Source organism: Muntiacus reevesi, chromosome 13, assembly GCF_963930625.1.
Source record: "Muntiacus reevesi chromosome 13, mMunRee1.1, whole genome shotgun sequence".
Classification (NCBI taxonomy): domain Eukaryota; kingdom Metazoa; phylum Chordata; class Mammalia; order Artiodactyla; family Cervidae; genus Muntiacus; species Muntiacus reevesi.
Genome location: NC_089261.1, coordinates 170,796 through 194,720, shown reverse-complemented (window position 1 = coordinate 194,720; position 23,925 = coordinate 170,796). Strand labels below are relative to the sequence as shown.

The following is a 23,925-nucleotide window of genomic DNA, read 5'->3' as shown; positions in this document are numbered from 1 at the left end:
CCCAATGAACTGCTTGTTCAGCCCCAGGCTGGCCGAGTGGAGGTGTGCAGGCACAGAGGCTGGAGGCCTGGGGCTGAGCAATTTGGAGGTACGTCTGTGAGAGCACAGCCAGTGAGGGACCTCGGGGACCTCGGGTCTAGTCCTGTCCGACCTAGGCTCCTGGCTCCTGTGAGCACACCACCAGCGAGGGATGCAGGGATCTTCAGGTCTAGTCAGTCTGTTGGCCTGGGCTCCTGTCTGCAGAGATCCCCCCTCCCCCCTCCCCCTCCTCGTCTTTTGATCTCCTGTGCTGGCAGAGACCCCAAGTGAGCCAGGCTGAGGTGGAAACCCAGAAGCCCAGAGGGAAAGGTTTCCTCCCCCAGCTTGCCCTGGAGTTCCAGCTTCTAGGCATTGATCTTTGTGACTCCGATGCTGGAACTGGCTGAGGACAGCGGGGCGGTCCCATGGTAAGGTCCTTGTCTGTCACCTGCTTGGTGCCAGGCCAAGTGGGAAGTTGGCTGTAGTGTGCAGGGCTGAGGTCTCAAGTTTGACTGGGTAGGTGGGGTCCCTACCTCACCAGGCAATGAAGTGTGGTGAGGCAGCTAGCTGGAGGGTGGTGGGCTGGGGGTTCCCATGGGCTCTGAGTGCACTGGGCAAGGCCAGCAGCTGGCCGAGTCCAAGTACCAGACCCTCACAGGGCTCGGTGCCCGCTGTGGAGTGCCTGGTGCCAACCTCATGGCGCAGCCTGGCAAGCAGAGGGAAGGCCTACGTGGGCCTTCAGCTTAGGGACCTGCAGCACCCCTCCCCTGGCTCTTTTTAGGAAATTATTTCAACTTGCTACAAACTTGAAAAAGGGAACAAAGAATCCAATATCCTTCAGGAGATCCAATCGCAACACCTTACCTAACCACAGTAACGGTTTACAACCATGAAATTAGCATTGATACAATATGGTTAACTAATCTGCTGACCTTTGTCCCACTAATAACCCTCGCCTGAGCAAAGACCCCCTCATCACACTTAGTTGTTGCTCCTACAGCCCTAGAGGGCTCCCCAGTCTCTCTCTGACTTGAATGAGCTTGACATTTTTTGAAAAGCACTGGCCATTTTGGGGGTAGGACCCTCCTGTGGGTTTGTGGGGTCTTTGTGATTACACACGGGTTTTGCCTTTGCGGCTTTAGTGTGTCCTTCTCCGGAGGCCCTCAGTATGTCCCTTTACTGGCTTTTCCCCCTCTTTTCTTTTATCGAAGCATCTTGAAGACACAAAGCAACACGTCTTTATCCGCTCTGATGATGGACGTGCGCTGCTGGGGCGCCTGGCGGAGCGGTCTTCCCAGTTGGCTCCTGCAAAGTCACCGCCTTGGCCTTGCAGCCAGGGAGGGTTGGGGGGGGGGGGTGCTCTGTAACGCCGTCAAACTGACGGGCCCTGTCCGGCCCTCGTCCGCACCGCCGGCTTTGGCCTGCAGCCGTCTCCGTGCCAGGGGAGCTCCCGCCTTGGCAGGGACAGTCCTGGCTCCTCGCGCAGGACGAGCGAGCCGAGAAGGGCCGGACAGCGGCGCCCTCCTGTCTTTGGCCCCCTTATCGTTACGCTCACCGCCTTCACACGGAAAGCGTGGAGGCCGGCGTGCAGGCGGTCTCGCCCAGGCCCGAGGCGCGCCCTGGGCCCCCACGCCCCACTCCCGGCGTCCTCCGCGCGCCCTCGCTCCCGGCGTCCCACGCGCGACCCCGCTCCCGGCGTTCCCCGCGCTCCCCCATTCCCGGCGCCCTCCGCGGCCGCCGTCCTCCGCGCTCCAAGCCCCGCCCCGGCGGCGACCGTTAGCGCGGCGACCGCCTCAGCGCCCGGTGGCGCCCGCGCAGCCGCGCATTTTATTGGGCCGCACTCCGCGGCCGCGAGCGCCGCGCGCCGCCTATTGGCGGCCTCCGCAGCCAGCCCGGCGGCTCCCCCAATGCGGGCAGGCCGCGCGCAGGATTGGCTGCGCGCGCCAAGGCCCGCCCTCCGCTCGCCGCGCGCGGCAGGCGGATCCCGCCGAGTGAAGAGCGCCCGTGCGGCCCCTCTGGAGGGCGGCGGCGGCGGCCGGGCCGCGAGGCTCTGCGCTGCGGGCGGGCCGCGGGCGCCGGAGGTAGGTGCGGGGCGCGAGGGGCGCCCCGCGGCCGGGCGGGTGGGCGGTGCTGTGGCCTGCGTGAGGCTCGCCCTTCCGCTCCCGGGCCGAGGCTGCGGGGCCGGCGGGCGGCGGGCGGGCGTGGGCGCGGGCGCGGGCGGGCCTGGCCACGCCGAGTCCCCCGTCCGCCTTTGTGAGGCGCCGCGGGCGCGGGCTCGGGGCCCGCCGCGGTCTGGGCCGGGGCCGGGGGCCGCCGCGCCGCTCGCTCTACGCGCGGGCCGGCCCCGGGGTGTGAGGAGACCCCTCGTCCCGTGGGCCCGAAGCCGTAGACAGCTTTCGGGTGGACAAGGTCCCGACCGCGGCGGTGCCGGCCCGGGACCCTGCCGGGCGCGAGAGCCTGGGAAACCTGAGAAGCCGCCCTTCTTTTCCACCACACGCTCACGGACCCAGGGTCACGTAGACGATCGGGATGTGGTTTTGTCGTAACAATGACCCGGGGGTAGAAACAAGTGGAAGGTGACCACCTGTTGACAGTGGTCCCCGCCAGGTGTCCTCCGATGGACCTGGGTTGCTCAGGGTAGGAACTTGACTTGTTTGCATGCTCGCATGTTACCCGGCGCCCAGTAGTCCGGATCGGGCAGGGTACTGTGCCAGGCCCCAAATGCTAGACAGGTGTCCTGTGTCCTGGCCGCAGACTGGACTCCAGTCCTGGGCGGCGGGTAGAGCGGGCCAGAAACTCTGCCGCAGTTGGTCAGTCCCCAGAGGGGGGGATGGCCAGTCAGCAGTGGCGCCTGTGAGTGTGGGATGCGAGTCTGACAGGATGAGAAAAGGACGGGTGAGGTCATTCTGCCGCTGGGTTGGGCGGAAGGCTGCAACGAGAGGCTTGACTGAAAGGCGGCAGCCACAGCACTGGACCATCCAAGACGGCGCCTCCACGCCAGCCCAGCAAGTGGACCCAAGTGAAGGGCGCTGTCGGAGTGTCTTGGTTTTACACTGTGCTGGGACCTGGGGGTGCCTGCTGCAAGTCTGCTGCTGGCTCACCGTCCACTTGGTGAGCCGGGTTTGCATCCCTGTGTGCCGTCAGCTGGAGCAGTAGCAATGGCAGGAGGACCAGCCTCAGCCTGTTGTGGCCCCAGCCACCGTGTGGGGCACGTCCCCGGGCTTTTATAATCTGACTGTGACCTCAGGGTAGGGAAGCGAGTCTTGGCCTCTTGTAGGATCTGCGCTCCCTTCCTTGGCGATCTCGTCCAGTCCCTGATTTTAACGCTGTCTCTCCTGACACCTGCATGTCCGTCTCCAGCCCCGGCCTCCCTTCTGACAGCTGCACGCTTTTGGCTGCCTCTTCTACACCTCCACGTGTTACTTTGGTGCCCAGTAGCCGTGTCTAAGCCTAGGCTATGAGCTTCACCTGCCCAAACACTCCCCACGCTGACTTCACCACCTCTGCGCGCGACACCTCTGTCCCTGAGTGTGGAGTCTCCTCGGCCTCCTTACACTCCTCAGGGCAGTTTCTCACACCTCCAGCTTGACATGCTGGTCCAGGCTGCCTGGTGAGCCTCTGTATTTGTTTCTTTGCTCTCACCCTTGTGCCTCCTATTATCTACCCACTTAGGGATTTTCTGGACACAGAGCTGTTCTTTTCAACCGTAAGTCTAATACCAAGGCAGTGCAGACCGGAGCTACCTTGCCTGAGTGGTAAAGCACTCCACCACCTTCTCGCTGTGTGACCTTGAGCAAGTTGCTTAACCTCTCTGTCCTTAACCTTTTTCTCACAGTGCTGTGTGAGAACTGGTGAGTGATAGTGCATAACCTGCTTAGAACAGGGCCTGCCCGAGGGTTGATTGCGACTGCTGACCTTGGATCGTGTGACCTCACTGCTTGGACCCTCCTGTCCAGGGACCCGTCTCTCGAGATAAGAGCCGGAGTCCTGGTCTCCCTTGCCCTCACTGCCCTGGCCTCTTCCTCTGGGCACACTGCTGTCATCCACCACCCCGTGCTCCACCCCGGGGCCTTTGCTCTTCTCAGGGTTGCCTGGAATATCCCCTCCTCCACCTTCAGGGGTGCTGGCTGTGAAGCCTTCACTGCCCACCCTTTCCTCAACTCCTTGCTTTGCTTTCTCTTGAACGCGTCTCAGTTTTTCTTAGTTGTTACTTGTCCATCTCTCTGCTAATGTATGAGCTCTGGGGCTGGGGTTTTTGTCTGTCTCCCGTCCTCAGCATCTTGCAGTTCTGTGTGCGCCACATGGAAGGCGTTGACGGGTGCAGATAGCGAACAGGGAAGGTCAGGAGCGTGCTCGGGACAGCCTGCAGCGGAGCCCTCAGCGCACTGCCGCCCCAGGGCCAGGTGGCTCCCCAAACTCCAAGGACCACTCGCCGAGGCTCCCAGCCTGCACTCTGGGCACCTCTTCAAGGCCTCCCTTCATCAGGTTTCATAGTTATCATCTTGGTTCTTTGCTTCTAAACTGAGCTTCTCAGCCTCTGAACATGGCCGGAGGTGTCCCCGTCCTCTTCACGTCTCTTCGTTTTAGCCTTTTTGGCCCCCAGAATCACGGGTGGGCTCTTGCTGGGGTCTCTGCAGACCTGCCTGGTGCCCAGGGCTTTGGTCCTGGTCGTGTCTGTGTTCCGTAGTGCTGGGTGTGCTGACCTGTCTGTCCTCTGAAATGAGCTTTCTTGGTGCCAGGAGACTGGCCTTAACCCGCTCGGTGGTCCTTGTGCACGTCTGGTGCCTCCTCAGTGGTCTCCCGGTTCCGCGTCCGTCATCTCCTGTGTGCCATGTTTCCTTGGTCCTTAGCATTTTTGGCAGACATGCCTGCGGGGGAGGTATTGTGTTCAGAAACATGAGGACACCTTGGGACCCGGGAAGTAGAAGACAGGTCAGTGGTTGCTGCCCCCTTGTTCATGCTGATACCCCCATCAGAGTAGGTGGTCAGTGAATAGTTGGATGAATTGATTACATCTAAACAAGTCTTTGTCTTTTATGTCCTGTCCCTCCACTGTAACCTCTTAAAACGTGTGGTGTCTGCTGTTTCCTGTCTGTCTGCAACCCGCAAGCCGCCCTGAGTGGTGTGGGCACGCATGTGTGTCTGCATCCATGTGCATGGCATGTTCGTGCGTGTCTGCACGGTGTGGGGGTGCGTGTGTGCACGTGCGTGCGTGTGTGCACGTGTTCTGCTCTGCTGGAACCTCCCTCCCGCGGCCCTGTGTTTGGACGCCCCGCCCTGCCTTCTCAGCCTGGTGTCTTCCCTCTGGTGCAAACTCCCTAGGGTTGCGTCCTCAGCCCTTTTCTTGGTCTGCCCTCGCTCTCTGGGTGGCCTCTCCTGTGGTTTGGGTGACCGCCTGGCTGACACATCCTGGTGGCCTCGGCCCTGTTGGCCGGGTCTGCCCAGAGGCTCCGAGCACCCTTCTTTGCGGGCCCTGCCTGAGTGTCCCCTGGGGAGAGGCCCTGTTGGTCTTTGGGGCTGCCTTGTCCTGTTCTCGGCCTCCACCTGCTCAGCAGTGTGGTCAGTTCTGTGTCCACTGTTCTCACAGGTGCGGGCCTCCCTTCTGCTTAGGGACTGAACTGTGGCCTGAGGGTCCCTTCACCCCGGGCCTCCCTGTTGCCCCCTCATGGAGCCAGGCTCCAGGCGGCTGCCAGGACTCCTGTGCCTGGGCTTAGCCGGCCCCCGCAGCCTCTCCCCGCCCGCGCGGCCGGGCTCCGTCCTGGGAGCAGAGCCACGCCCAGCCCGCCGCATCCCTGCCCCTCCCCCCATGCCCTGAGGTCCTGGGTGGCGGAGCCCCAGCCGTGCCTCTGAGGCCGTAGTGCCGCAGAGCTGAGCGGAGGGCCGCCCACTTGCCCTTTGACTGACCGGCCCACGCAGGTGAGTGGACCCACATCACTGGTGCTGGAGGGAAGCCGCACACCCCCGTGTGCTGTGGAAGGGCGGCCACATGAGCCGAGCCAGGGGAGTGCCGCGGTGCAGTGTAGTGGAGGAGTTCTGGTTTTTTTTAATCCTTTTTGAACCTAATTATAATATGTTTTTTGTGTTTCTGAAGTTGGAAATACAGTTGGACAACTAGTAAAATACTTGACTTAGGACTTAAGTTATAATTTAGGTTCTAAAGAAGGGAGTCAGGTTCGCCTGTTCTGAAGTGTAGAAGGTGCTCTTCTCAGGCAGTGTCACTGAAGTCTTTACTGCACCGTCCGTAGCACTGGACTCTCGGTGCCAGGAAGCAGAAGGTCTCTGTCACTGTGTGACGACGCCTTTACGTCTCTTTGCAGGTGGAGGAAGACGGGTGCCCCTTCGGCTCGAGGACAGACTCGCGTAGTCGTCAGTCATTTAAGCTGAGTGCATTGTGATTTCCAATAATTGAGGCAGTGGTTCTAAAAGCTGTCTACATTAATGAAAAGAGCAATGTGGCCAGCTTGACTAAGCCGCCAGCGTGCGCAGCACGGGCAGGACGCACCCGGGTCTCGACGGACTTGTGCATGTTAGCTGTCTAGAGTTATGTCAGGTTTTTAAAAACTCTGGTCTTTTAAAGTAGTCCTAACCACTTTACTATGGAGACATGTGAGAGCCCCTCTCCTCTCCCGCGTGAGCCCGCAGGAGGAGTGGCGATGGAGGACCGAGCTTGCCCCCTCCGCTCGCTGCCCCGTGGACAGTCTCCACCACCTCCCCTGCAAACGTCCAGTGATGCAGAGGTAATGGACGTTGGCTCTGGTGGTGATGGACAGGCCGAATCCCCTGCCGAGGACCCGCTCAACTTCTACGGAGCTTCTCTTCTCTCCAAAGGATCCTCCTCTAAGGCTCGCCTCCTCGTAGACCCGAACTGTAGTGGCCACAGCCCGCGCACTGCGCGGCACGCACCTGCGGTCCGGAAGTTCTCCCCTGACCTTAAGTTGCTTAAGGATGTAAAGATTAGCGTGAGCTTTACGGAGAGCTGCAGGAGTGAGGACAGGAAGGTGCTGTACACGGGAGCGGAGCGCGACGTGCGGGCAGAGTGTGGCCTGGCCCTCAGCCCTGTCAGTGGGGACGTGCATGCTGGTCCCTGTGGCGGGGGCGCGGGGAACGGGGTAGGCGCCGGGGGTGAGAGTGCGGGTAGGAGGGACGAGGAGCATGAGCTGGATCAGGAAAGGAGAGTGGAGTACGCAGTGCTCGATGAGTTAGAAGACTTTACTGACAATTTGGAGCTAGAGGAAGAAGGCGCAGGCGGGTTCACGGCTAAAGCGATCGCGCAGAGAGACAGAGTGGACGAAGAGGCCTTGACTTTCTCCTACGAGGTATGTCGGCGTCCTTTCCTTTGGAGCACTCTTAGCAAAACCCAGAGAGAGGTATTTGGGAGTTGCAGCATCTCTGGGAAGCCCATGTTGCGATGTTACAGAGGAAAAAAAACCCACAGGAGGTAGAAAGGTCCACGCGGAAAGAAAGAGCCGTCAGGAGTCCAGGGGTCCCGCCTCTGCTAACAGAGAGTTTGGCTGACAGGTCTGCCTTGTACCCGTGTCTCAGCCGACTTGGAACGATCTGCTGGTCACGAGCGTGTGCTTTGGCTGGCCGTTTCATCCTCTTTGTTTTTCAGATGCTCGTGAGCCACAGAGGCACCCCTAGGCCCCTGAGACCACCTCCTCTCTGTGTTGTCACTGACGCCTGCCCATGGGCAGGAGTGCGGGTGCCAGGGGCCGCGGTTTCTGAACAGTGTGTTTTGCAGGATGATTTTGACAATGATGTTGATGCTCTTCTGGAAGAGGGCCTCTGTGCTCCCAAAAAGAGGCGAATGGAGGAGAAATACGGAGGAGACAGCGACCACCCATCGGACGGGGAGACAAGCGTGCAGCCAATGATGACCAAGATTAAAACCGTGCTCAAAAGTAAGTCGGGCCAGGAAGTAGCGAGGGTGCTCGGCCGCATGCTACGCTGGGAGAGCCCTCAGGCTGCCCGGTGGCAGTCTGGGCGGCCGTGTGCATCTGCAGGCAGGAGGGTCCTGTCATTGACGGGAAGCTTGGAATGTGAGGACACACCCTACGCACTGCCGTGGTTTGGGAAGGGGGCTTCCGGGCGTGTGGAGGCTGCAGACAGAAGCAGTGCTGAGTGTGGGGGCTGCTCGTGGCCCCTGTCTGAGTTCTCAGTTCTGTGCCGAGCGCTGGGGAAGCTGTTGGAAGCAGGCAGGACTCATTCCACAGTCTGCTCTGAAAGCAGACCCGTGGCTTACATGTGGGCAGAGGTGGAGGGGTCATGGGTACACTGGGAAGAGCGGTTGGGGTGCCTCTTGGTGTCGGGTGGGCGATGGGAAGGGGCTGGAGGGACTCGGGCACACAGGTGATGCCATCCGCTGAGCACTGTGCAGGTGGCCAGCGTGACAGGAGGAACTGAGGAGTGGCTGGCGCGCTGTCTCCCGGCCGCAGAGCAGACCCGTCGGCGGGGCTGGGCGTGTGTCTGCCGCGTGGGCTGTGGTCTGCTCACGGTCACGGACACGCCTCCTCCTCCTCGGTTACCCAGGGCTGGTTGCAGGCAGCTCCTGGCCCAGCCCACAGGCCCGGGGTGACTGTGCGTGCCCAGCCTTGCCCTCCCTCCTAGGGCTGTCCTGACGCTGGTGTTCGCCTGGCATCAGCCACGTGCAGGTGTCAGACCTGACACAAGGGAGCCATTTCCGTTCCCACAAGTGTTGGTGGGGCTGTTTTCATCTCGTCCGTGTGTTTTTTTAGATTCCACGTGGCATTTCGCTTTTGTTTCTGAGTTTTTCACTTGCTCCCAATACTGGTAAGAAAAGCAAGCTGTCCTTGAGTCTTTGTCTTTTGCATCTCCCAGCAGCCAGGCCTGTCCGTGGCAGCTCAGGACAGTGCAGGCTTGCTATCTGGTCACAGGGGGCAGTGACCCACAGTCTGCAGTTCCTAGTGGAGCCTACCCAGCCCCTGTGGCTGCACCCGCGGGAGGCGGGCGGAGACACAGTGTCAGGGCGGCAGAGCTGCAGCGAGGCCCTGTGTCTCGCGGAGCACTCCTTGGGCTCTGCGGTGTGTCCGGGGACTAGAGCAGGTGAAGAGGGTCTTGGCGCCCACGGGTCCCACACAGAGGCTCGGACCCAGCACGCAGAGGAGCGGGCTTGCAGGCGGGGCTGGGCTCTCCTGGTGGGGGTGGGCCGTCCCCACCCTGGTCAGAACTTTTCTGTAAGGCCGGCTCCAGCATGCTGCTGTTTCTGCCCGGGGGCTGACTGTGACTGTCCTGACGGTGCCCACGCGGCTGTGGCCACAGCTGTTCTTGCCCCGCGCAGGCCGTGGCCGCCCACCGACGGAGCCGCTGCCTGACGGCTGGATCATGACGTTCCACAACTCCGGAGTGCCCGTGTACCTGCACCGGGAGTCGCGGGTGGTCACCTGGTCCAGGCCCTACTTCCTGGGGACAGGAAGCATACGGGTAGGGGCCGCGTCCCTCGTGCACTTGGTCTTGTGAGTTGTGGGAGGAGGGTGGCCGCCAGGCAGGCCGGTGGGGGCATCAGAGGCCCGTGGGTCCGGCCTGGTGACCCGCGCGGTCTCCCTGCTTGCAGAAACACGGCCCTCCCCTGACCAGCATCCCCTGCCTGCACTACCGGAAGATGAAGGACAGCGAGGAGCGGGAGCGGGGCGTGGGGCTCGCCCCCCCAGAGCCAGAGCTGCCCCCAGACGAGCCTGACCCCCTAGGGGCTGACGTGGGGCCCCCAGACGAGAAGGACCCGCTAGGGGCTGAGGCCGCGCCTGGGGCCCTGGGGCAGGTGAAGGCCAAGGTGGAGGTGTGCAAGGACGAGTCCGTCGGTAAGCTTTGGGGCGAACTTGGTCCCTAGGGAGGAGGGGCTCCGTCTGTGCCTGCCCGCCACCGAGCTCAGGAGACCCGCCCAGTGACCGGTGTCGCCGCCCAGACAGCCTTTGGTCATGACCGTCCGACCTCTGCGCCGCGGTGTGCACGTGTGGGTCCTGGGGTCCCACCGCCGGGGTGGGCGCAGCTGCTGTTTCAGCCCTGTGGGCGCCATCGGTCGTGGGTCATCCCTCCCATGTCTCTTCCTTGGGGGCGGGCTCTCTTAGCCCCTGCCCAGTCCTTGTTAGACAGTGTCGCGTTTTCGAGCCCCAGGTGTCTGTGTGCTCCTGTCCGTGAGGGGCCGGGGGCTGCTCCCAAGGAGGGGCCGCGTCTGGGGCTGGCCGGGAAGCCTCTGGGGAGCGCGCTGGGGCTGGCCGGGACGGCAGTGTTCTGAAGACGCAGCTGGGAGGGGCCCTCATCTGCCTGGTGGTCTCCCCATGGCACCGTCCTCGCGCGTGCCCGCTGCTCTGCACTCCTGTGTGGGGAGCTCTGTGGTTTCGCTCCGTCCCTAAGTGTGCAAGCACGTGCGTGGTGCCTCAGGCCTCTGGGGGAAGCAGTGGGGTGGGGCTGATGGGAGGCCTGGGATCCTGGGGCAGAGGCGCGGGCAGGAGGCCGTGCTGGGCGCGATGCCTCTGCTGCGGGCCATCGGCACCTGGTTCCCATGGGGAGAAGGTCCTGGAGGCTGATAGTGGTGTTTTTTCCTAACATTCCTTTTTCTTTGTTTATTTTTGTTTTTTTTTTGTTCTAAATAAACTAAAAGGATAGCCCAGAAGTTTCTCCCTAGGGAACCTGGCAGAGCAAAGGAGGCTGATTGCTTGGCCCCTCATCCTTGAAGGGAAGCGGGAGGGGTGTCTTGTGGCCAGGACCCGTCCTGCCACCGAGGGGGTGACTCTGGTTGGGAGTCCGTCACTCGGGTCTCTGGTCAAAATCCGTGCAGACCTTGAGGAGTTTCGGAATTACCTGGAGAAGCGCTTTGACTTTGAGCAAGTGACCGTGAAGAAGTTCAGGACGTGGGCTGAGCGTCGGCAGTTCAACCGAGAAATGAAGCGAAAACAGGCCGAGTCAGAGAGGCCCATCCTGCCCGCCAACCAGAAGCTCATCACACTGTCTGTGCAGGACGCGCCCACGAAGAAAGGTGAGCCCAGCCCCGTCCCCCTGCGGCGCAGAGGCCCGCTGCGCAGGCGGGCCCCGGCTGCTCTGAGACGCCCTGTCGTCGCGTCACAGAGTTTGTCATCAACCCCAACGGGAAGTCGGAGGTGTGCATTCTGCACGAGTACATGCAGCGCGTGCTCAAGGTCCGCCCCGTGTACAGCTTCTTCGAGTGCGGTGAGTGCGCGGCCCCTCCCGGCCTTCCCCGGCCCCGCCTCTGTCTCGGGCGTCAGGCGCTGCCTGGGGCTGCTTGTCAGCCCCGCTTGCTGGGATGAGACAGGAAATGGAGGGGGTCTCCTCACCTGCCGTCCCCTCCCCACGCCCTGCGCACCGCACCTGTCCCCCCACAGCCCCCCCAGGCCTCCGGCTGGAGGAGCCGCGGCCCTGTGCTGGTTTCCGGCTCTCCTGAGTGAAGGCCGGAAGCTCGGGTCCGCCGTGGTCTCCCTGCTTCTTGGGCTTGCCGAGTCTGCATTCCCACCCCCGCCTTTTGTGTGTGCCCCTGCGCCCATCCACCTTTCTCAGACCTCGGTCTGCCCCTGGCGGCTCTGCCTCTGGCTTGTCTCGCTCTGTGGCTGCCCAGTGTCCCGGGACCCCCGCCTTGCCTTCCTGCCGCAGCCGTGCCCCACGCTCTGCGGTGAGCAGGGTGTGTGTGCGGGTGTGCTCCGAATGTCCTGGCACGTGTGTTTTAAAGTGGCCATTTTAATTTAAGAGAACCCAAGCGAGCCTTTTGGTGCCTCAGTGACCATTGACGGTGTGACCTATGGATCTGGAACGGCAAGCAGCAAAAAGCTGGCCAAGAACAAAGCTGGTAACGTGCCTGCTGGTGTCTGGGGACCGTGTGAGCCACCCTGGCTGGAGGTGGGATGGGCGAGTCTGGTGTTTATGGAGTTATCCACTTGGATCTTTTTTAAGTTATGCACTCACTGGCAAGGATTCACCAAGAGGCAGGCTGTGAGAAGCGAACATAGAAGGCTTTCGTCCGCTTGGATGGGTGGGCCCGCGCCTCCTGCCCCGGCCCTCCACTCCCCCAGCACACACAGCGCTCTGAGTTGCCTGAGCCTGGGCGCCATCTGTGTAGACCCTGCACGGCGGACGTGCTCCTCAGGGATCCTGATGTCCGCGAGGACCGCTCCCGAGTGCTTCTGGCTGAGACTTGGGGCTGCCGGTCCAGAGCACAGCCGGGCAGGCCCTGGGAGCCCCTCCTGTTGGGCCTGCTGCTGGCCGTATTTGTGCACCGGGCGGGAGCGTGCTTCCGGGAGCCATTTAGCACCCCCTGGGGAGGACCCGTGACGGGCCGGCTGTGGCTGTGCCCTAGGCCCTGGCGCCCTGTCTCCGCATGTCTTAGAGCAACTCTGTGCTCACAGAGCCTGGGCCATGTCTGCTCCGTTGCCACCTCCCCGCGGCTCGGGCTGGCACAGGGTCTGAGCTCCGGGGCTCAGAGTCTGCCCCCCTTGGTCTCCCTTGGTGGCTGATGCTGAGGATGATGGACTGTGTGGCCGTCCACGCGCCTGGCTGCGCCGAGGTTGCGTGATCTGCCTCCCCCGCCCCAGGAGGCCCCTCCACTTCAGAGGGGCTCCAGAAGGTCTTCCAGCTCCACCCACCAGTGGGCTGTTCGAAGGCTCTCAAGGCAGAAAGCTGTGAGGTGCAGCCGTCCTCATGGGACCCCCACCCCCACCCTGGCAAGGCTTGCCCCTGCAGGCGCGCTCCTGTGCCCGGGGTGCCCATACTGGGCCCGCAGAGCTCCCCCGAGTGCCGCCCCGCCCCTGGGGGCCTGGCTGCTGTCTGAGCTTGGCCCCTCACCCAGTGCTCCTCCCGGCAGCCCGTGCCACGCTGGAGATCCTCATCCCTGACTTTGTCAAGCAGACATCAGAGGAGAAGCCCAGAGACAGTGAGGAGCTGGAGGTGAGCCTGGGCCCGCCGCTCGCGTCGGGACGGGGAGGCCTGCCTGTTTCTGCGGGCGAGGGCTGTCCCCCTAGGAGGTCTCTGTCCCCCCTGTCTTGCCATGGGTGTGAAAAACTGTTTGCCGTACTGCACGGAAGTCACGCTGCGCTGAGAGCTGTGCGGTGGATGAGCCTTCGAGGCAGAGGCTGCAAAAGCTGGACTGTTCTTTGTGTTGAGAACCACTTGAAACTGTGAGCTGCTTTGGGTAGATTGCTTCTGTGGGTTTTTGTAGCAAGGGCTTCTTACACTGAAGGATACATCCTTTTTTTAAAACCAAACTATTTCGATTTGTTTGGTTTGCCAGGTTTTAGTTGTGTCATGTGGGTTCTAGTTCCCTGACCAGGGATAGAACCCAGGCCCCTTGCATTGGAAGCATGGTGTCTTAACCACCGGACCATCGGGAAGCCCCTGCGTTCTTTTTTTATAACACCTTTATTGAAGTTTAACTCATATATGCCATAGTTTTTCCCTTTTCAGCTACACAGTACAGTAGGTTTTTGTATTCTCAGATTGTGTTCATCACTCCCGAAGGAAACCCTGTCCCCGTTATCTGGTCCCCTGTCTTGTCCAGCTCCCCGACCCTGGCGGCACTGGCTGCTTTCTGTGCTGGGTCCGCCGCCTCTGATCTCTGCAGTCAGTGGAGCCAGACCCAGGTGCTCCTACTGACTGCTGGTGACCCGGGGCTTTATCAGCGTGAGGACGTTTCCTTCCACTCCTGGTTTGTTGACTGTTTCTGTCTGCAATGGATGTTGGGTTTTGAATTTTCTGCTTCTGTGAGATGATCACATGGTTTTTATCTTTGATTTTACTGATGTGGGGTTATGTTCCATTAGCTTTTGAATATAAAACAAACCTCACCTCCCTGGGGTAAGTCCCACTCACTTGTGGTGCACGGTTCTCTCTATGTGTGGATCGGCTTGGCTTGCTGCTGTTTTTTTCAGGATTTCTGCAGCTGTGTTTCTAAGGGGTGCTGGTCTGTGTTTTTTTTCCTTATGATGTCTTTGGTGTTGGTATCAGGGCAGTACTTGCCTCGTAGAATGAGTGGGAAAGTCTTCTTCCTCTTTCATCGTGTGGAAAAGTTTGCGAAGGATTGGTGTTAATTTTTAAACACTTGGTAGAATTCACCAGTGAAACCATCTGGGCCTGGACTCTTCTTTGTTTCCAGGTTGCTCACTTGTGCGTTCTCAGGCTTCCTGCCGCTTCTCGAGCCAGTTGTGGGATTCTGTGTCGGCAGGAGTTTTCCCAGGTGACCAGGCCTTCTAGGGGACTGGCATTCACAGTGCCCTCTTGTGACCCTTTTTACTTCAGTGGGGTTGTGATGTCCTTGCTTTCTTTCCTGAGTTTTAGCAGTCTGATTCTTTGTTTTCTTTTGGCCATTCTAAGTATTTGTCAGTGTTGTTGGTCTTTTCAAATACACAGCTTCTGGTTGTGTGGAAGTTCTCTTTTTTCTTCTCTGTTTCAGTTCCAGCCTTATTGTTTTTTTTTTTTTCTTTTTCCTGCCAGGCTTGTGTTTGGTTTGTCCTTTGTTCTAGTTTCTTAAGGTTTAGGGTATTGATTTGAGGTCTTTTTAAATGTGGGGTTTACAGCTGTCAATTTTCTTCTGTGTACTAATTTGCATCCCATAATTTTCCTTTAATATATGTTGTGTTTTTGTTTTTATCTATGTCAAGATATTTTCCTAATTTCTCTTGTGATTTTTTTTTCTTTGAACCAGTAGTTATTTTAGGACCGTTTACTTTTCATATATTTGTGAATCTCCCCAGTTTCCTTCAGTTATTGATTTATAACTTAATTCCATTGTGATTCAGAACCACAGCTTGTGTGATTCCAGTCAGTCCTTGAACATTTGTCAAGACTTGTACCGCGCCCGCCCGAGAGGCTGGGCGTGTCTGCTTGCCGGCGTAGTGAACTGGTCGAGCTGGTGAGGGGAGTGCTCACCTTTCTGGAGGGTCTGTCCTGGAGGGAGAGGTGTCAGTCCCCAGTTACTGCCGAGTTGTCTGTTCACTGCCATCATGTTTGCTCCCTGTATTTGGGGCTGTTAGGCGCCTATGTCTTTGTGATAATGTAATAAAGTAACAAGTAGATGTTTGGTCTCTGTCCTTGGTTCCTGCAAAGAGCTCATGAAGAAGAGAAATTACCATTTGGTTTTTGTCCTCAGTTCCTGAAATAGCTCCGTTTGATAAAAGTGAAGGGGACATTTGGGACTTCCCTGGCAGTCCTGTGGTTGGGACTGCACACTTCGGACGCAGGGGAATTGGGATCCTGCGTGCCAGGAGGTGCAGCCAAAAAGTAAAAACAATTTAAGTGAAGGGAACCCTTTATTCTAACCCCTTCCCTCTGCCTGAATTCATGTCGAGGTGGCCCGAGGCGGGGGGCTGGTTGCTGGGGGCAGCCCTGTGCTGTTGGGGGTAGGACTGCAGCCCTATCCTCCACCACCCATGCCCGGGGTGGGCTCTCCTGTCGTGGCCGGTGGTCTGAGCAGCACCCTGACTGCAGGGCTCAGGGTGGCCTGGCTGGCGAACACCCAGAGGTGCGGGGAGGGAGGCACGCTCAGACAGGATGCTTTTCCGCTCGCTGGGACCAGGGCCACCTCCTGACGCTGTGGGGGAGGAAGCTCCCTCGCTCCTGGAGGAGCAGGTTCCCGGAGTTCTGTATGAAGAAGGTGGGGCTAGGGGCCCCAGGAGCTGGACAGTCAGGGAAGGGGCCTCCCTGAGAGGCTCTGACAGAGCAGAGTGTGTGGTTGTGTGGGTCACGACCAGCCCGCGAAGTGAACACAGCCCCACCAGGGAGGGCGCTGTGCTCCTGAGGGTCCCATCCGCTGCGGGCTGACCAGGCCTCTGTCACCAGCCTCCTTCTCTGAACTGGCTGGGCGCCTGCTCTTCGTCGCCGTGGCCAAGTTTCTCTTCTGTCGTGTCTGGTCACTTTCTCTATTCTAAATTCACTTACGATGGTTTTCAAGGTTTTTTCCCAAAGGTGGTTGTGTCTTTAGCTTTCTGGCCAATGGTCTGATCAGACTCTGGTTCAGGACGGGCTCTGAGGCAGCAGGCAGGTGTGTCTCGGGCGACCGGGCCCGAGGTGTGGGTGCAGCGTCACTGAGAGGCTGTGACAAGGGCGGGGGCAGCTGGATGGGCCCTGGGCGTGGCCGGCACTCACCAGCCGCTTCCCTTTGTAGTATTTCAACCACATCAGTATTGAGGACTCGCGGGTCTATGAGCTGACCAGCAAGGCCGGGCTGCTGTCGCCCTACCAGATCCTCCATGAGTGCCTTAAAAGGTGGGGTGTCCCTACCCGGGACCTCTCCAGGGGACTGGCGGGGGTCCTGAGAGAGCCCTTCTGGGATGGGAGCTGCGGTTTGGGAAGGATGGTGGGTGCCATCTCGGGGCGATGTTGCCTACTATCTGCTTTGTCCCCCAGAAACCATGGGATGGGAGACACTTCCATCAAGTTTGAAGTAGTTCCTGGTAAAAACCAGAAGAGCGAATACGTCATGGCGTGTGGCAAGCACACAGTGCGCGGCTGGTGTAAGCCCCCCACCCCTCCACCCTGCACACGCGTGTACCTGCTTTCAGTGACCGCAGGGTCTGCTGCCTGGGCTCACCTGGGCCTCAGCCATGTGCTGACGGCGCCCAGGTGTGCCCGCCACACCGCACGTCAGCCTGAGACCCAGCCAGCTTGCACGCCGCTGTGGTGGCTGGCCTCCCGGGCTTGAGCTGCTCACCTGGCTGGGCCGTGGCCCCGGCTGCCGGCACGGCCTGCCCACTGCTGGGTCCCTGGGAGGGGAGCGGCTCACACAGAGACTGTGGGGCTGTCTAAACACAGCCCAGCACCGGGTAAGGGAGAAGGTCATGCCCGAGCAGGCCACGGGAGACCATGCAGACCGGGCCGTCCCCACGGACACCAGCGCTTGCTGAGCCCAGCCCTGAGCAGGGGGCAGCGGCCCCGCGCCCCTCCAGTCTGTTCTGCACCCTGGTCTCTCCTCCCTCCATCTAGAAACATCTGCTGCACAGGACTCTCCCCCGCCCCCAGCCTGCCCTGCAGGACGCATCGTCTGTGTGTCTGCAGGCAGGGGGCCTCGAGAGCCGCGTCCTGGGGGGCATCCTGCCCTCCCTGAGCCTCTGGCAGGCCGGGCTGTGTGGAATGTGCCCGTCTGAACACGGTGCCCTGTGGACGTGGGTGTCTTGACTCCATGTCCACATCTCCGCCCAGGCAAGAACAAGCGCGTTGGGAAGCAGTTGGCATCTCAGAAGATCCTGCAGCTGCTGCACCCGCACGTCAAGAACTGGGGGTCCTTGCTGCGCATGTATGGCCGTGAGAGCAGCAAGATGGTCAAGCAGGTAATGGGGGGGCGGGGCACGGCGGGCAGGCGTGCACGCGGCTGCTGTCCCAGGCACCAGCACCATGTGCCTCTGAACAGCCCATGTGTGTCCTCTGTTTTGGCCAAGATGTTGAGATTTCACAACACTGTTAAGTTTTTGTGCATTTAGGGCAAAGTACAGGGAACTGACATCTGTGGTCTTTGATTTTTTTCCCCTGAAAAAATCCCCAGAAACGGTCCCCAGTGAGTGGTGGGTGTGGAGGGTGAGGACTGAGGGGGGCACCCCAGCCATCCCCGAAGAGCTCCTGGGTCTGGGCTGGGGGAGTGTGGGGGGCCCTGAGGTTGTGGGCCATGCGTGGCTGAGCCGCTGCCTTCCTGTCTCTGCGTGGAGAGGGTCCTCCTCGGCCAGGAGCTGGGGAGAAGCATGCCTGGCCCTGCTGGGAGGCCCCAGAACCATCGGGGGGTGCGGCCCATAGGCGTCCTCACACGGCGCTCACCCCATGAGAGTGCGGGGAACATGGTGTCAGTCCTCAGGCTTCTGGTGGCCACGGGGCAGGGCGAGCCTGGGCCCCTGCATGCTGTCCCCCCGACCACATTGGGACCAGGTCACCCTCGGCGGAGGCCTCTGGGCATGGTGTGTGCCTGGCTTGTGGCTGGCAGGCTGTGCGGGCCGGTGGACCCCCACACCCAAGGCAGTGGAAGCAGGGGCGGCTAGCAGCTTGGCAGGTGGGTCGTGGGATGGGAGTCCCCGGCCGGTGCTGCCAGCAGGCTCTGCTCCCCAGGAGACCTCGGACAAAAGTGTGATTGAGCTGCAGCAGTTTGCCCGCAAGAACAAGCCCAACCTGCATATCCTGAGCAAGCTGCAGGAGGAGATGCGGCGGCTGGCAGAGGAGCGGGTGCGTGGTGGCTTGAATCCCTGGGGACTGGGAACCTGACCCTCCTCTCTGGGGTGTGTGTCCGAATGACTCCTGGGAAGCGCCAGCGTGTGGTGCTGTGTGCTGGGCTCGCTCCCTCCCCAGGGCTCTGCCGAGCCTGGGCTGGAGTGCCTGTGGGCCCACCCCTGACTTCGGGCTGCGGTCCCTGTGGCCCCACCCCTGACTTCAATGTCCTTCCAGGAGGAGACACGCAAGAAGCCCAAGATGTCCATTGTGGCGTCTGCGCAGCCTGGCGGCGAACCCCTCTGCACTGTGGACGTGTGAGGGCGGCCAGCTCGGGGCCGCCAGCGCACTGGGGATCTGCCTCTGGTTCCATGGCCCCGCCGCGTGCCTGACAGCAGGCCCACGCAGCTCCTTCTGGGGGCCACCTAAGGCCCCGGTGACCGTGTTCTGGCTTCCACCCACCTGCCACACAGGCGGACGTGGACAGCTGGGAGATCGCCGTGGGGCTCTGCTCATGTGGACCGACCCTGAAGCTTTTCATGAATTTTCTGTGTAACGTGCACTGACCAGAAGTGATAGTTGATGACATGAAATGCGAAGGCCGTGCACCCTGGCTCCCACAGGCATGTAGGGACCCAGCCAGAAGGCGCAGGCCGGTACCCCTCCCCTTCCAGCCTCCTGGGTTTTCCTTCTTTTCTCTGAAAAAGTTAACAGTAGGAAGGAGTATTTCAGAGGTTGCAGGCAAACTACCATGGTGATCTTTCTTCACCTAGAGAGGCATTGCCCGTGGGCGTGGGCTCTGCCCTGCCTGCTTGCCGGCCCAGCATCTTAGAGCCCTGAACACACCTTCGTAGATAAGAGGCCCCTCATGTTTGCTGGCCTCTGCTAATTTTTTTACTAAATTTTTGCACAGTCCAGTCTGTCCACCCATCAATTTTTAAAGCTTTTATTGTATTTTAGCATTTGGAAAGAAGCTTTTACAGTGAGGGTAGAAGATAGGTATGGAATCACGTAGCAGATGTGACCAGTTAATGCATTTTAGCTCGTGGACTTAAAAAGAGGAGCTGAAGATGCTCACGCTGGCGCAGGTGGCCCTTGACTACGTGCAGCTGTGCGGCGTGACCAGGCAGTCCCGTGGATGGGGGTGGGTCTGTTCCACCCTCAGCCACAGAGCCTTCATAATGCGCCCCCCACATGACTGAGGTCGGCCCCCGCGGACCTTTGTAAAACAATCCACGAATCAAGTCGCTGTAATTATACGCTTCTGTCCTGTCCTGTCTGCGGTGGTGGATAACAGCTTGACTGTTTGCCCTTAAAACAGCCAGTGCGCCACCTTGACACAGTGCCTCGCACAGACTGGAGGTGGTGACCTCGCCACGGTCTGTCCTCCCTCTGTCCTCTTCCCCAGGCGTGGGCACGGCTCTGCTGCAGGGGCAGCTAGGCCACAGCCACAGGCACGAGCCTCAATGGGTGGGAAGGCGAACCACCTGCCAGTCCTGCACAGGCCACAGCCTCCTGGAGAGCGGGGGCTCCCAGCTGCCCTCAGCACTCGCTGCTACCAGGAGGGCAGAGACAGGCAGGTGGGGTGGCTGGCTCCCAGTCCTTGCACCTCTGCGCAGCGCAGGCTCTGCTGGGACTCCTGGCTGCCCCCAGTTCTGAGATGCCTTCCGGGGCCTGCCCCCCTGTATTCACACCACACACACTGGCGGTTCAGCACTTGTTTATTCCAGTCCTTGTGGCCCATTTGGGGGTGAGGGACAGGGTTGGTGGCCTCTGTGGCTGCCTAGCCATCCTGGGCGGGCCTTGAGGACCCCAGGCTCTGCCTATGGCTGTCCAGGTATTGTTGCAGAAGGGTTGGTTTCTGCAGCCCCTAAGTTGGGGAGGATCTGGCTTCTGGTGGGGTGTCACCTGGGGGTGCTGGTGGGATCTGGACCACAGACTTGTGGGGTTCCAAGGCCCCCGCACCATTGGGGTGCTCCACCCTCTCAAAGAGAATGAGCATCTCACAGTGCGGGGTCTGAGGGAACATGTCCACGGCCACAGCCTTGACTGGCCGGAAGGGAGTGCCCTTGACGCGGTTGGACGGGGCTCTGCAGAGGCTGTATAGGGTGGAGCACAGTCAGTGTAGAGGTGTGGCAGGCCCCCCGCAGGGGTGAACCAGGCACCCAGCCACCCACCTGACCCCACACTCACTCCACGAAGTTGCCCATGGCTGCCCGCGGGTTGCAGGACACATACAGCAGCCTCCGCAGGTTCTCTGCTCGGCGCACGGCCAGGATCACCTTGGAGTCTGGGGAGACACAGAACCTCAACGGGGGTCCCCAAGGCCGCCCGCCAAGGGAAAGATCCGGGCAGCCCCTGGGCAGCCTTCTGCCTCCCAGCAGCCCCTGGGGAGGCGGCCACTCACGCAGGCCGGCACGGGGCGGGTCCAGGATGGCCACGAGCTGCTGGGAGGCCAGCCTGCTCACCAGGGTGGGCACCAGCTCCTCGGCCCTGCCACAGTGGAACTCCACGTTGTTAAGCTCTGCAAGGGCAGGGCAGCCGTGTCAGGCAGCCTGCGACCCCTCCCACAGGCCTGCCAGACCACCATGTCCCAGAGCCCCAGGACCAAGATGCTTCAGGAAAGCCCTTCCCTGCGGGGCAGCCCCAGGTGGTGTGGTGCACCGTGGGTCCGCAGTGGGGCCTTCTCTGCCCCCACCGCATGGGCGGTAAGGGCTCAGGGCCACCTGGCCACCCCACACCCTCACCGTTGTCCAGGGCGTTCACCCGCGCATCCTCCACAGCCTCCTGGGACAGCTCGACCCCCACAACTCTCTTCACCTTCTGGAGCGGGGACAGGACGGACTGATGACTGCCCAGCCTGGGCCTCCTGGGGCAGCGAAGGAGGGGCTGGTACAGGGTGGGGGGCGCACAGCAGGAAGTGGGACGACAGGAGCAGGGCAGGGGGTGCGCCTGGCTGGCGTGGTGGGGCTCACCCGGGCCAGGGCCAGGCCGATGGTGCCCGTGCCACAGCACACATCCAGCACCGTGCTGCCCGCGTCCAGCTGGGCCCAGTCCTGGATGAGCGTGTAGAGCACCTCAGCTGCAGCGGTGTTCACCTGGGTGCGGGCCGGGCCATCAGAGCAACCCCCCGCCCGGCTCCCTCTCTGCTTCCCCACCTCCGACTCCCTGGGCGCCCTAAGGCCCCTCCAGCCACTCTCAGTCTCCTGGCTCAAGAACACAGCTCAGTGCCACCACCCCCTACTTCCTCCTGAGTGCCGGCCCTGTCGGGCCCCATGGCAGCAGGCACCACAGATCCCACCTGTGGCCCTGGGCTCCCCCCAGATACTCTGCCCACTGGCCACCCTGGCCCGCCACCCCAAGCGCCCTCCTGAGCCCAGGCTCCAGCCACCTGGAAGAAGGCGTGGGGGGAGATGCGGAAGGTCAGCCCAAGCATGTCCTCACGGATGCACCGGTCCCCGGCCACGTGCTCCAGAGGCAGGCCCTCCTGGCTGGGGGTCTTTCTGTGGGTGCGAGAGGAGCACTCACTCACAGTCCTCACGAAGACCACCCCAGCCGTCCCAACTACTGACCGCTGTCCTTCCTCCACGAAGTAGAGGCAGGTCACCCCACTGGCCTTGCCCGGTCCCTCCATGAAGTACTGTGCCAGAGATGTCTTCAGCCCCGCCAGCTCCTCCGGGCTCAGGTTCTGGAGCAGGCGGTAGAAAGGGCCAATGAGACCATCCAAGTCCAGTCTGGCCCAGACGCCCCTCCCACACGCTGCCTGCCTGAGACCTGTGGGTGGAAGTAGGCAATGGCCATGGCTTGGCCGCGGCGGCTGGTACGCACGGTCAGCTGCTTCCAGTGACCTGAGTATGTCTCCGGGTCGTATGCTGAGTAGGGAGTGGACCTGTGGGAGCCACAGAGGGCCCTGAGTGCCCATGTCTGCCCCCAGTTCTGTGTCCTCCAGCCCCACCACCAGAGCCCCCTCCTGGGCGGGACCCCATCTTCTGCTCTCAGACAGCCTCAGATATCCCAGGCCGCCAGCAACCTCACCGGATGAACTCCTGGAACGCCTTCACCACCTGCTTGGTGGCCCCAGGGATGTGCACGGTGTCGAAGGGGGCTGCCACGGCACACGTCCCGCTCTTGTACTTGCTGAGCCGGCAGCCCACTGTGTTGTCCTCCCCGTCCACGCCGACACCAACCAGGAACTCGCATTTGTTCCGATACTCGGTCTGCAGGACAGGCCAAAGGAAACAAGAAAGACGCTGGTTCTCACTCTGACTGTCCCAACACCGGCAGTGCAGAGGTGATGTGAGGCCCAGGCTCCCCCATGGGCCTGGCAGTCAAGGGCACCATGCTGACAGCAACCAACGGGTGTTTGGTGAGAACCAGAAGCAGCTTTGAGGGCAGGAGGACCAAGTGGGAGAAGTTTCTGTGGGACCCCAAGACCTAACCTGCTGGGGGGAGGGCTGGATGCCCTCCAGCGGGCAGCAGGCCTTGTTGTGCTTGTGCCTCTGTGAGAGCAGCCAGGGCAGCAAGGCGCGGTTGGTGCTCCCGATCTCCCTGTGGGCAGAAAAAGGGCAGCGGTGGGGCTCCGAACACCCCCGACTCGGGGGGCGCTCAGGACCCAGTTCCTGAGTCAGGAACACATGGCTCTTACTGGGATGACTCCCTAAGAGCCTGTGTCTGAGATTCAGGGAGTGGGCTGAGCGAATGCAGCGCCCAGCCCGGGGTGCCCGCGCCCACACTCACCTGGCCAACTTCTGCAGCACTTGCTCACACTCCTGCCGCTTCCGCTCCAGCTGCTCCCCGTAGGGAACGGCCCAGAGAGGGGTAACCACGTCGGCGACGCATGCAGCCGGGCCGGCGGAGAGCTCCCCCCGATCCTCTTGCCTCCTCTTCCTGGCCAAGGGGTCAGCCTTGGGCCTGGCCAGGCGCGCGCTGAGCGGGCGGCCCTTCCAAAGCGCCCCGTGCAGCACGCACAGGGCCTTGTCGCGCTCGGCGGCGCTGCGGAAAGTCACGAAGGCGCAGGGCGGCTGCCCGAAGAGCTTCGTCTTGTGGGGCTGCAGCCCGAAGCGGCCCAAGAAGCGCCGCACGTCGCTGAAGCTGGCGTGGCGCGGCACGTTCTGCAGCTCCAGCTTGAAGACCTCCGAGGTGAACAGGCCGGCCCGGATGTATCCGTAGGGCCCCGGCCCCGCCAGCCCGGCCGCCGCTGCCTGCTCCTCCTCCCGCCGCGGGCACGGCGCCGCGGCGCCGTCCTGACCGGCATCCCCGACGTGCGCCTGGCCCTGCGTGCAGACGGCAGGCGCGGGGCTGGCAGCGGCCCGCGCGCCCGGAGTCCCGGCCCGGCCTCCCTAGCCCATCGCGGCCCGGACCCCCGGCCCGGCCGGCTCCCCCGCACCGTACTTCGCCGTCCAGCTCGTCCCCCATCGTCCGCAGCGTCCGCCCCCTCGCCTAGGGCCTGGAGCGCACACCGTCCGGCTGCGGCCTGGGAGGGGCCCGGGACTCGAACCCCCGGTGCTCGGGGCCGGGCCTCGGCCACGCGCTGCGCCGCCCGCCCGCCAGGGGCCCGCGCCCGCCTGCTACCTGGGCCTGCCGCCCTCCCGCCCGGCCGCCGGCGTGCACAGCGCAGAAGTTGCGTCTCTATCGTCCCTGCTTCCGGCGACGACATCACCACGCGCCGTTCGAGCACCCCTCCTCCAGCGCAGACCTCTAGCTCCAGGGGCGCGCGCGCGGCCGCGGGACGGAAGTGTGCGCGAGGGCCGCCGGGAGTGCGTGTTCCCC

General features: G+C 61.7%; 2 protein-coding genes across 3 annotated transcripts; one reads left to right on the top strand and one right to left on the bottom strand.

The window, feature by feature from the left end:
* The first annotated feature begins 1,854 nt into the window (after positions 1-1,854).
* Positions 1,855-19,415, top strand: DGCR8 (DGCR8 microprocessor complex subunit). Its single transcript, XM_065905006.1, has 14 exons — positions 1,855-2,099; positions 6,336-7,334; positions 7,760-7,919; positions 9,317-9,459; positions 9,590-9,833; positions 10,811-11,008; positions 11,098-11,199; positions 11,732-11,830; positions 12,842-12,924; positions 16,136-16,236; positions 16,378-16,484; positions 17,170-17,297; positions 18,061-18,174; positions 18,394-19,415. The coding sequence occupies exons 2-14, from the start codon at positions 6,615-6,617 to the stop codon at positions 18,475-18,477; spliced, it is 2,283 nt and encodes a 760-aa protein (XP_065761078.1). The 5' UTR covers positions 1,855-2,099; positions 6,336-6,614; the 3' UTR covers positions 18,478-19,415.
* A 444-nt stretch (positions 19,416-19,859) lies between these two features.
* TRMT2A (tRNA methyltransferase 2 homolog A) lies at positions 19,860-23,812 on the bottom strand. 2 transcript variants are annotated; one of them, XM_065905008.1, is made up of 12 exons: positions 23,548-23,810; positions 22,894-23,429; positions 22,596-22,704; positions 22,192-22,373; positions 21,931-22,045; positions 21,729-21,844; positions 21,548-21,659; positions 21,132-21,254; positions 20,904-20,979; positions 20,564-20,680; positions 20,350-20,446; positions 19,860-20,255 (listed from the first exon to the last, which is right to left on the bottom strand). In XM_065905008.1, exons 1-12 carry the CDS (start codon positions 23,569-23,571, stop codon positions 20,027-20,029), a joined length of 1,836 nt encoding a protein of 611 aa, XP_065761080.1. In that variant the 5' UTR covers positions 23,572-23,810; the 3' UTR covers positions 19,860-20,026. The 2 variants fall into 2 exon arrangements, with proteins under 2 accessions (XP_065761080.1, XP_065761079.1); XM_065905007.1 differs by having other exon boundaries at positions 21,548-21,844; positions 23,548-23,812.
* Between the last annotated feature and the right edge of the window lie 113 nt (positions 23,813-23,925).